The sequence below is a fragment of the Arvicanthis niloticus genome, chromosome 2 (assembly GCF_011762505.2).
Source record: "Arvicanthis niloticus isolate mArvNil1 chromosome 2, mArvNil1.pat.X, whole genome shotgun sequence".
NCBI lineage: Eukaryota > Metazoa > Chordata > Mammalia > Rodentia > Muridae > Arvicanthis > Arvicanthis niloticus.
The window spans coordinates 75,094,420-75,107,038 of NC_047659.1; the positions used below are offsets into that span (position 1 = coordinate 75,094,420).

Genomic DNA, 12,619 nt, shown 5'->3' on the forward strand with positions numbered 1-12,619 from the left:
TCTTTCTGTTATTCTTTCCCCATGCAGGTTTGGCATGTTGAGCCTGGAGTTTGACTACATGTGCCAATATGACTACGTGGAGGTCCGTGATGGGGATAACAGTGACAGCCCTATTATTAAGCGTTTCTGTGGCAATGAGAGGCCACCTCCCATCAGGAGCACTGGCTCTTCACTCCATGTCCTTTTCCATTCTGATGGCTCCAAGAACTTCGATGGCTTCCACGCTGTCTTTGAAGAGATCACAGGTAAAGACTACAGAGACAATTTAGCCTTGGATGGCTTGCTTCATAAAGGCACCTTTCTGTGTTTTCTTGTTTGTTGCGGCCCGAGCTGCCCCACAGTTGGGGGCCAGAAATGTTGAGAACTGCACTATCCCATGTTTGGGGGCCAAAATGTCTCGGACCGTTCTATCAGTGTTGGAACCCGTACTGCCAAAGCCTTGGGGGCTAAGTTGTTAGAGCCTGCACTGCCCCAAGCTGCTCTGGTCTGCCGGTCGGGGTTCAGCAAGAGAGAGAGAGTGAGGACAGACTCAAGGAATGGAGACAAGGCAGAGTGTGATTCAATCCCATTTATTCTTCAGTCTCTCTTCTTCTCCCCAAGTCCCAAGTCTTGGGTTCCTAGTCCCTAGTTCCTAGTTCCTAGTCCCTAGTGCCTCCAAGTTCCAAGTTACTTCTTCCAAGTGCTAAGTGCCTAATGTCTAATAACTAACTCCAAGTTGTACTCTTTCGAATGCCTAATTCCTAATAATTTGCTCCAAGTTGTTCTCTCTGAAGTGTCTGATTCTCTGATCTCCAAATTGTTCTGAACTCTCCTGTCTGTCTCTCACCTTTTATATGTCTCACTTCTAAGCCACGCCTTTAGGCCACACCTTTAAGTCGTGCCCTTAGGGCTTGTCTCTAAATCTGATCTCTAAGTCACGCCCTTAAGTCACATACCTTTAAGTCTCACACACCCAAGGAAAAATCCTGGGTATCTAAAGCAAGATGTTATCAGAGTGTGCTCAGCTGTTGTAGACTAACGTAATCAAGTCTCTTGTCAGGGTATGTGGCTCAAGATGGCTGCAAGGATGATAGCCGCTTTCTGTCGGCTCCCCACACTTGTTTATCTTTATTCAAAATCAGGATACCCAACTCTCAGAAGCAGCTTACACAGTGAGGAGAACTTTTCTTTTTCCCCTTCAGCAAAGCTCATCCGAAACTGGAACTAGGAATTATGCCTCCTTCATACGGAGGAGGCAGCTGGAGCCCAGAAGGGCTGACGTATATACTGATGGCCCCACAGGTATGTAAGAAATTCTGGGAGAAAAAGCTTGCACAATCTAAATACTCAATAACTGCCTAAACCAGGAGTCTGTAAACAGGTACCAAAAGTTGTAAGTACCAGACCATGCTTCAGTAATAACTCCCACTTGTGTTCAGACAAGCCTAATTAAACGCAGTGGGTCACAAAAATAAACAAAACCAGACATGAAAGTAGAAAGGGGTTTAGTAAGACTAGGAGGGAGCAGGAGAGGCTGACAGGGGTATAAAAGTAATCAAGATGCATTATATTCATGTGCAAAATTGTCAAAAAGTAAGGATTTAAAGATAGTTATTTGGGGCTGGAGAGATGGCTCAGTGGTTAAGAGCACTGATTGCTCTTCCAGAGGTCCTGAATTCAATTCCTAGCACTACATGGTGGCTTACAACCATCTGTGACAGAATCTGATGTCTTCTTTTGTTGTGTCTGAAGACAGCAACAGGACAGTGTACTCACATACATAAAATAAATAAATAAATCTTTGAAAATTTAAAAATTATTTACTTTATGTGTGTGGATGTTTTTTCTGCATTGTGTACAATGTTCATGCCTGGTGCTTACAGAGGTCTTTATATATTTATAAATATATAAAGAGGGCATCAGATCACCTGAAAATGGAGTTCCAGACAGTTGTAACCACATGTGGGTGCTAGAAATTAAACCTGGGTCCTCTGGAAGAGCAGCCAGTTCTCTGAACCTCTAAGTCAACTCTCCAAGCCCAGAAAAAAAAATAATAAGTTTTAAACTACAGTACTAAATGTCATGTACTGATTACTGCAAGACCAACTTCTATCCTGTCCTTTCTGCTCCTATCTGGTTCTGTCTGGAGGTAGGATTTGACCTTCTGGACAAAACACTGAATTCTAAGCAATAACTTGAGCTCTCCTTATTGTGAGTCTGGATTGCTCGTTTCCACAACAAGCTTCTGTTTTAAGGTCAATTTTCAAAGCTACTGAGCAAGAATAATGAGAGTACGGAGAAATGACAGTCTAGTTACCGAGAAGGCCTTGGGAGGGAGATCTAATGTGAGAGTCTTAGGGAAGGAGGATGTAGTGGGATATTTTTCCCACAAGTTGGGAGGAGCTAAGGTGGGAGGAGTAAGGAGAGGAAGAGGAGGAGTAAGGAGAGAAAGAGGAGAAGGAAGAGGAGGAGCTAGGGGAGAGAACACAAGAGAGGGGATCATGGAAGTGGATGTGCACCTGTCTCTAGCAGCCAAAGGTAGTTGATATATCTAGGTTGGGTATTGGGTTACACCTCTGATTCTATGGGCATCTTGTTATTGAGCAAGGCAAATATATAAAGCCTTTGGATAATCTAAGCATTAGAGTCTCATTCCTACTGGGCCCGTGTGATGTCGGGATGGTCTGGGAGCAGCCCAGCCTTGTGGAGACAACGTGGAAGATTGGCAGAGTCATCTCCCATGCTGGCATCTCATGGGTGGCAGGGCCAGTGTCTCTGACTGCCTGAGCTGTGGCAGCAGAGAGAACACACCTCCGCTGCTCGCTTGTGGCCACAGGCCTAGGCTAGTCGGGACATGGTGGCTGATTAAGAAAAGCCAGGTTGACTGCTGCCATTTTAAATATCTCACACAACAGGAGAGAGTGAGAGGTTAGGGTTCCTTTAACCATGCCCTTCCACCAAGACCAGCATCGTGGCTGCCCAGTCTTCCCCTCCTTGAAGACATTGCGCACAGCAGCTTCGTACAGTTGTATCTGATTGTCTGAGTATCTGGTTCCTTCCCATGCTATGTCCCATGGTGCTCTGCAGGGAAAGATGCCTTAATTGCTGGAGTGGAGGATGGTCAGCCTGTGACCAGGCTGTCATTCTATAATGGAACATTCAAAATAGACTGAGGAGACACAGTGGAAAGCATCTGTGGATATTTGGAACAAGCAACTGGAGCTAGCAGTCAAGGTAGCCAGTGTGGAAAGTGGCAGCTCATTAGCCTATGGCCCTGTGACTGAAGAAGCATCTTCCACCTGTGAGGAGCACTGGCAAACAGCAGACAGTACCACCTCTTGTCCCTCAAGCACTCCCAACTGTCTGCTTATCCTTCAGTTATTCCCTCTAGCTAAGGCCTCATGTCCTAAACCCATACTTCAAAATCAGCCCTGCAGGCCCTGTATCACACTCTCTCTCCTCCCTACCTTTCTCCTTCCCCGTTGAGCTATGTCTTTTTCCTTTTGTTCACTGCCCTGCAGCCCTTCCTTTGTCCACAATAAAATAACTGCATTATGCTTCAGGTTAAAGTCATTGTCTGCTTTTCTTTTCTATAGCCTTGATCTTGTAAATAGGAAGTCCTGTGTATCTCTGTGTTTCTCTGTGGCCCTCACTACTATTTCATTGAACTGAGTCAAGGGATACAAACATACATGAATTAGGGATGATCGCTAACACATACACTAGTGCTTCTCATTGGCTTTTGCAGAAACAAAAAAGGCCCTAAGATGCTCAGTCAACCACAGGTTCTGAGCTTCATTAAGATTTGGAAAGACTGAATATTATGTGTGTTCTTAGAACTTTGTGTGCACATCAGGCCACTGAACTAAGAAGTTGTGCAGTAAAGAAATTACCAGGCATTACCTATTGAGTCTTGGGAAGTCTAAAGTAAATCCCATTTCATTCTGGCTTAGTGAACCAATGAGTTAATTAGGGTTTCTTGCAGGAACATTGGTGAGGAGTCCCTTACAGGAACTGCACCACTCAGATAACATCTGCTGGCATGGACGATGGTTCCCAAAGGCTACATCACTGGAGTGGGCTTTGCAATTTGCAGGCAGCTATACCACTGAAGGTTTTCTTTTTCTCCAGCATCGTTTTGCTGGTTGTGTAGCCTGGAGGAGGGACCTACTGAGTCCCTGTGGGAGAGATCCTTCATGATGCTGCTTTCATCGGTGCAGTGGTCCTTTGGGCTTGTTTTGTGCTTCTCAGACCACATGTGGGTACTTTGAGCACAACTTTTGGGTGCTTCAGACCTGTCAAACAGTATCAGCATCATTTAACACTTAATAGCTATGTGTTTTCTGCATTCTAAAATCACAGCAGCCTGAATTCAGTAAAAGGAACAAGATGTTTGTAATTTTAAGAAGTTTGTGAAAACATGTCAGTTCAGATTACAGGCTTGGTGGGGCGGATTCACTATTGGTGGTGACACTGACAGATACCTTTCTATTTCAGCGTGTTCCTCATCCCCTTGTTTCCATGATGGCACATGCCTCCTTGACACAACTGGGTCTTTCAAGTGTGCCTGCCTGGCTGGCTACACTGGGCAGCGCTGTGAAAACCGTAAGTATGCTTACAGGTAGGATTTAAGATGTTAGCGGGATGCAAAATGATTTGGGTTTGCATTGTGCTTTCTTAGTGTCTTCAGTAGTCTGTCTGAGATGGCACATCATATGGTCGACTGGGTTGTCATTATCTTTATAGTGTGTGTGTGTGTGTGTGTGTGTGTGTGTGTGTGTGTTAATGCACATGCACATGCACACATGTGATTATGGAAAACAGAGTTTGATGTTGGCTATTTTCCTATCTCTCTCTTCATTTTTCTCCACTGAATCTGGGACTCATTGATTGACTAGTATGGCTAGACAGCAAGGTCATCTTCCTGCTTGCTTCTCACAGTGTTGACACTGCAGATGTGAACTGTCATGATGACTTTTAAATAAATGGTTGCTAAGAATGTAAGTTCAGGTCATCATGCCTGTACAACAAGCAGTTCACTCACTGAGCCATCCTCCAAGTACCCTAAGCCATATTCATTTCCCCCTTTCTCTCTTTCCTTCTCTCTCTTCATATTTGCCTCTTTCTTGGTTTGGATACTAAGGGCTGAACCCAGGGTTTCATGTATGCTAAGCACATGTATTTTCGCTAAGGTACAATTTTAGTCTTTGTGTCATGTCTTGGCCTCACAGTTCAATCATTAGATTTTTGGTTTTGTGGACAGTCAAAATCAGAGTAATAACAGTTCTCTGTTACCTGAGGCCCTCCAAATAATGGAAACCAGGAGAAACCAACTCCAAAAAAATGATGCGATGCACACCAAAAATAAGGGAGGGAGCTGAAACACAATTCCCTTTTGCTACTAGATTTGAGGTTTTGCCAGAGGAGAGAGAAACTTGAACCCACTGAGTTTAAGCATACATCCAGCAGGACAGGTCCTTTGCCTTGGGAATTATCATGTGTACCATGGCACCACAACTATCCAGTCCTGCTTTGTGGTGCTGTGGGCCATGATACCGGTAAAGAAGAACTTCACTCTCAGGACCAGAAATCACTTGTTATGGTTTCTGGTAACCAAGATGTGTATAGTATGTGTTCTAGCAGAAATTGAGACCTAAAATTAGTGATGCTCTTTACAGCCATCACCCTGCAATGAAAACCATGCAGAGTGAGGAGTGCAGAGCAAGAATGGGTTTGAGGACAAGCAGAGGAAGAGGATGCCCTAGGCAGGGCTCCACAGAACAGATCCAGAGATGCGATATGTGCAAGTGAGACTGTAAGGACTCTGTAAGCTCCCCAGAGGTGCTGTTATGGCTTAGGAGAACTAGCCTAGAAATGAAAAGAAGTCAAGCAGAAAGCAATTTCAAGAAAAATTCGAGGCCCAAGGCTTGGCTGTGGTAAAATACGAAATGCCAGGCAAGGGCGCTGGGCTCTTCTAGCCACACAGCAATTAGTCAGTGGCCAAGGCTGCCCTAGGGAAGGAGGGAAATATGACTCCAACATGTTGTCTCTGCTTGACTGTCAATTTGACAAAGCCTAGAACCTCCTGAGAAGGGAATCTCAGTTGAGGGATTGCCCAGATCAGACAGCCCCATGGACATGTCTGTGGGAGATTGTTTCCACTGTTAATCCATGTAGCAGGGCCCAGCCTACTATGCTTGACACCAGTCTCTGGGCTGGTGTTCTTGGGCTAACTAGGAAAGCTAGCTAAATATGAGCCTGCAAATGAGTCAGCAGGCAACCTTCTCCCATGGTTTCTAATGCACTTCCTTGGCTGCCAGTGAGTTCCCTGCATGGAGGTAATTCTGTGTGGAACAACAAACCACCCTGCTTTCAGGTTCCTGACTTGAGTTCCTGTCTTGACTTCCCTCAGTGGTGCACCCTAGCCCAAAAAGTGCAAGCGAGATAAATACTTTCCTCCCTAGGTTATTTTCGGTTAGAGTGCTTTATCCCAGCAAGGGAAAGGAAACCAGAGCATATGCCTCGCTTCCTGAGCAGCTGTGCAGTACAGTGACAGGAACCCAGGATCGGTTTCCTGCATCATACAGGCCACAGAATTAAATGGAGGAACATTAGAACTGGAGGAAGGGCTTCAAGGGCAGAGAACCAACAGAGAATTTCTGTTCTAGAAGTTCCTAACCAGCACATGCATGTCCTGTCCTCTGCTGTCTGGAAAGTTGATGTGTTTTTCAGGGTAACGATTACTAATATTCTTTACAAACAGTACAGATGGGAAATGCAGTTTCAGCAGTGGGTCTCTAAGCATGCCACGGTGTCCTGCTAAAAACCCGGGTTTGGCACAGCTGGCCTGAATGTCACTGTGTAAGAGACTTAGAAAATGATGTATGGATTCCTGGATCCACCCTCATCGGAGGCTTCTGTGTTATATACAACAGATGAGAGCAGTTGGGCTCCTTCCTTGTTTCAAGGGTTTGTATACACAGTCTAGATTCTTCACAACAGCCAACTCTGAGATTCAGATGGGGAAATGAAGAAAAGGAAGACTTCATTTCTGAATGACTAACTAGAGTTTTGATAAATAGAGGTAACACTAGGAAAAAGCAAAACATGATCATACAAGCCAAAGAAGCTTTAAAAAACACTGTTTCAAATCAGGAGAGAAAAGTAAATTGTTCCAGAAGTTATGACTAAACTATGCATGGGTAGCTTGTGAGTCAAAACTGGATTTCTCAGTAAAGTTATTCTATCAAAAGAAAAACAAGAATCATGAAAAAAGATTGTCGCATAAGGCACATGGATTGTAGCTTGATTTATAAATGGTCTCCAATCACTTTAAATACCAGACAAGGCTGGGATGCAGGTCTGTGATGGAGTGTTTGCCTAGTAGTCCAAGGTTTGGGGATGGATCCCCAGCGCTGCAAAATAACAAAACCACAAATAAATAAAACAAGCAAGCAAACCACCACCTCTTAGGGAGATGGTCAAAGGAACTAATTCTCCATTTCCAGTTTTCAAAATACAGTTCAGAAACTGTAACTCCCAACCCTACTCCCATGACTGTGTAGTTGTAGCTGGGTGAAGAGCTAAGTGTGGATATCTCATATGTCACTTGCTAACATCAGTATGGGAAGTTAAATTTTTATTATTTTTAGTAAGATCCAGGTCTGTTTTTCTTGATAGGAAGTTCAGGGTGAATTCTAATTCACTCAGTTGGGGAGACATCACAAAAATCCAGTCGTGACACTTTACCTTGTGATTTCTGAACAGATCTTAGATACTGTTTGTTTCTGGCAGTCTGTGTTTGAGGAGAGCACTATCCAGGGGGTGGCACTTCTGTTTTCCTTCTAAGGATATCAGTGGGCTGCAACCATCTCCCCAGAGGGAATTCCTTCAAAATTAACAAGAAATGCAAGCAAACAATTTGGAGAATCTCCAAACTCCCCAAATTGGATCAGAAACTTGTTTTTAAAAGCAGCTTCAAGGACCCCCCAAACCAGCATGCACAAGAGTCCTGTCCTTTGTGGATCTATCTTTAAATCTGGTCCTCAGCAAATTCAGAGCCAGGAGGCAGAATTACGTATTTCTCCCATAGTTTGTGTTATCTTAGATGTGGGTCTTGCCATGTAGTGTGATAAGAGTCCAGGTGATTGATAACCTCTGGTCAACATTGAGTTCTTTCCCCTAAATGAGGTTTATCCACGCCACCATTCCAAACACAGTCCTTGATGTTAGCCACTTTCCACATCTTCTATGTCTATAAATGGGAGTGGAATAAGATAGACTGACACTAGAACATAGATGTAAAAAGTCAAATGGGGGCTTGAGAGCTTGCTCCATGGGTAAAGTGTTTGCTACCCAAGTGCAAGGATCTCAGTTTAAATCCCAGAACTCACATAAAGCCAGATGTATTAGTGTGTACTTCTGTAATCTCTGTGCTCCTGAGGGGACATCAGAGGTAGAGACAGAAGAATTCCTAGAAGCTGTGTAGGCCTGGTATATGCAGTCTGCTTATGTGATGGTGGTGGTGGTGGCAGTGGTGTGGGGGGATGGGAAAATCCTGCTTCAAAGATGGAAGGCAAGAACCACTACAGGAGCTTGTCTTTTGTTTTCTACACATGTGCCCATGACATGTGCATACACATCAATTTATACAATATTAACATACACAAATACATACACACATACATCATACATACATAATACATCATACACATTTATTTTTAAGTAGTTGAACAGTATCATAAATATAAAATAAAACATTTTTTCCTCAGCCATCTTTGTTTTCAGGGGAACCACTTTGAGGAACACTAGGTCTGTCTTTCTCAGAATTTTTCTAAGATATACAAAGATAAGTTGGTTATCTAAATCATACTTTAAACCAGTGATTCTCAACTGGGGTGAAGTTGCCCTTCATCTTCAAACATTGATGGCCTTCGCAACATTGGAAGAAGGTAACTTGGATGCAACTTGGATGATGATGCATCCTGTGGGCAGGGGGATGATGCTGAGCATCCTTCAAGACACAGGAAACACACTGCTGCTGCTATCCAGCCCCGGCAGCAACAGCAACAAGGTGGGGAGACCCGATTTTAAACAAACAGACTAAAGCACACATATGAACTTTTAATGTGTTGTCAATGTCCATGTTGTAGGCATTTCCCCACACAAAATGACTGCTGATTATTCTATGGTGAATATGGAAATATGCATTCATTTAATTCCTTAGATGGAGTTAATATTGTTCTAAGTATTTTGTTCTTATAAGAGGGCTGTAATCTGTATCTTTACATTATTTTGTTGTTCACATGTGAACTGAGTTCCCAGATGCTGTACTGTTTGTTTAGAGGACATTCATAATTATATTTTTGAGAGACATTGCCAAAAGGGCACTAAAAGATTTGCTTTTAGCCAATCTGATATCATCTAGGGTTGTAGGAATGGACTCCTTTTCTCTGCTGATTAAAGGATTAAAAGGCAGGAGAAGTTTGAAAGTCAAGCAAAGCTAATATTTATTCAAAGAGGACAATTTTATTAGAGTTTAAAAGAAAAAATTATGGATTAGGCAAGCTGTAATTCCCAGCAGCTGTCCAGTGGAGGAGAATGGAGAAGAGAAGATGAAAGAGGAGGAGGAGGAGGAAGAAGAAGAAGAGGAGGAGGAGGAGGAGGAGGAAGAGGAGGAGGAAGAAGAGGAGGAGGAGGAAGAGGAGGAGGAGGAAGAGGAGGAGGAGGAACAGCAGCAGCAGCCGCAGCTGCTATACCATTTGAATTAAGTCAGCATGGAAGGCAGTCGTGTGGCAACAGACATGGTACAGAGTGGGGTTCGAGGAAAAATGAAGCCTCACATGTTAGGGAAAGCATGGTTGGAAACTGCATTGAAGAAAATGTTAGGCTTGATGAGTGATTTGGAAAGGCAGACAGACTGTGTGCTCTTTAACAGAGTATGCTAGGGGGCAGGAATTCTGGGAAGGAAAAATATAGACACTCATTAAAGGGGTAATTGTTCTGCCTATTTCTTTAGTATGGTTTAAAGTGAGCCTGCTTCTAGGAGAGGTCCTGCCTTCCAGAAAAATGGTCCTTAGTCAGGTGAATGACCAGTCCATCAGGATTAGCTTTTTTTATATGGGGTAGCTTGGAATGTTGGGGCTCCACCCAGCCTAATATTTCATTGCCTTGGCCATAAGTAACTAGTTTTCCCTTAATGGGCCTTCACCACCATTGCATCAAATCTACAGGATGATCCCTAGTGCAACCACCGCTCTTCAAAATAAGAACTGGGACCTGTATTTCAGAAGCTAGGTATTCTCATCAGACTAGAAATAGATTTCTACTCAAAGGAACCCATTAACCCGAGGAGAGAGTTCCTGATTAGATTCATGGGGTTTGACTTCATTCCAGTGGTCAGGAGGATGCCAAAGCCCCTGACAGAGCAGCCTGTAGATGTTACTATTCCAGCCTCACCTTCCCTAAGTGTTTTCCTAAGATGACAATCTTTCCCTTGCTCTTGAGTGACCTTCTCAGAAACCCAACTAGAGGGAATGGCCCCTCCTTAGCCCTCAAGCCCAGCTAGCCTCCTGCCAACACCCTCAATGACCTCCAGGATCCCTGGGCCACCATGTGAGAAAACGAGGTCCTTTCTTTCCTCTGAGGGTTCCTGTTTCATTGTATGGAGCACAAGGACAAAGCAAGTCTTCTAGTAAATGGTCTGAATCTTGTTTTGAAAGAGTGGAGAGTGAGAGATTCATCGCCTGCTCCAATTTCCATGTTGTCTTTGTTCCTCTGGCCCAGTTGACAGAGCTGGGCTCTCCCCCTGCATCCTAATGAAGGCCAATGAAATGGGCTAAATCTTCAGTCACAATGTTCACACTGCAAGCTCTGACGCTCCTTGGAACAAAACGAATCGGTCCTCCCCAATTAAAGTAAAACGGTGAATCTGGACCCATTGGGGTTTTTGGAGTTTCAGAAGGTTTCCCACTGGTCTGTCCCAAGGTCCAGGGAGAAAGAGCAGGATGAGAGGCCCACTTTATCCTGAGCTTCAAAGCAGCAGCCCGAGTTTCTCATCACAATGAGCCATTGGGAACTTTGGGAGGGTCTATGGAAACAAGAATGCTGACGCACAGAGAATGTAGGAGACCCCTAGTGGGCAGCAGGCATATCACCCATCATAGATGGGCAAGGGCAGCAGCCATGTCTCCCATCATAGATGGGTAAATGAGTGTGGTGGAATTGATATAAGCTATCCAGAGATGGGCCAGGTGGGACAACTTAAAAATGGAATCACCACCATTTTCTATAATAATGCTAGGTTATTATGGGGATGAAGCTTAGGGATTCATGAAAGACAGAGTATTAGAAGCAATTATTTTCAAATTATGATTATTAAAACTTTCTTTTAACAAAAATGCCATTTAAAATTTATTATAAAGTTATAGTGAATAAATCACTCAAATATTCCACATCATTTAAAATGACAAGTAATGTCAGTAATGCAAACGATACATTTGGATAGAATTTTACTAAGATTTGGTACATGGAAGAAAGTATTTTAGACCTTTCCTTTTTTCATTTTATAATAATCTAATATTTTATTTTTAAATCATATGTTCTTTTTGCCTATATATCTAAAAGATTTTTAAAAATTTTTTTTATTGAAAATACATTCTTTTTTCATTTAATACATCCTGACCACAGTTTCCCCTCCCTCCTCTCCTCCCTCTTGATATATAAATAATGGACTACTATGTGATATTTCTATATATGCATAAATAGATATTGATCATTCATTGATTATTTCCATCTACTCTGCAACCCCTTTCTTCCTCCCTCTGTCTCTTGTTTCATGTAGGGTAAAGTTCTGGAGAGTTCATGTGATGGGGGAGAGTGCTTTGTTAGTCAGAGGTTAGCAAACAGTGTTCCCCCAAATCCCGGGGAGATAGGTGACAACATAGAAATTGCTCATTAGCTGAACTGCTCCCACAAACATGGGATAGAGCCGACCATGTGGGAAGGGCCATCTGTTGTAGGGTTGCTTGGGCTCTGTTCACCTGCCTGTTCCTTGTCCTGACCCTTTTGGCTTTTGTTTTGGAAGATGAGGTCACTGAGGCAGGACTTAATGCAGGAGCAGATTTTATGCAGGTCCTGGGTTAAGAGGTAGGTAATCCATTAGAGCTGGGATGGGCTGTGTGCCCACAGAGAGTGGGGGCACCAAAGAATTAACCTGAAATGGAGACAAATATTCCTGTGGCCACAACCCCAGATGAACTCCAGCTCTAGACATAGGCCACAAAACCCCTGTCTTTCATAAAGGCCTGCCATTTAGAACACTCTTTGCCTGATCCTCACCAACTTTAAAAGGTAAAAATTTCATTGTTGCAAATTCCAAGGCATTCTTGTTGGTATCCATGTACTAAAACAGGAGTTTTTCTTGAGATAGGGTCTCACTATGTCACCCAGGCTGATCTCAAACTTAAAATCTTCCTGCCTCAACCTCCAAGTCCTGAGATTCCAGGCATGTACCACTGTGCCTAGCTCCTCTATTCTGTTTATGTGTATGCATGGGTGCACATGTCCATTGAATATGCCCGTGGAGTCCAGAAGTCAACATCCGGTGTCTTTCTCAGTCCCTCTCCCCTTTGTATTTTTG

At 43.5% G+C, this 12,619-nt stretch overlaps 1 protein-coding gene across 1 annotated transcript in view; it reads left to right on the forward strand.

The window, feature by feature from the left end:
* Positions 1 to 12,619, forward strand: part of Pamr1 (peptidase domain containing associated with muscle regeneration 1) — an 88,742-nt gene that overhangs the window by 57,642 nt on the left and 18,481 nt on the right. The window contains exons 5-6 of the mRNA XM_034496421.1: positions 28 to 245; positions 4,477 to 4,584. Of these exons, the coding sequence (XP_034352312.1) occupies positions 28 to 245; positions 4,477 to 4,584 (326 nt within the window). The remainder of the gene's footprint in view (positions 1 to 27; positions 246 to 4,476; positions 4,585 to 12,619) is intronic.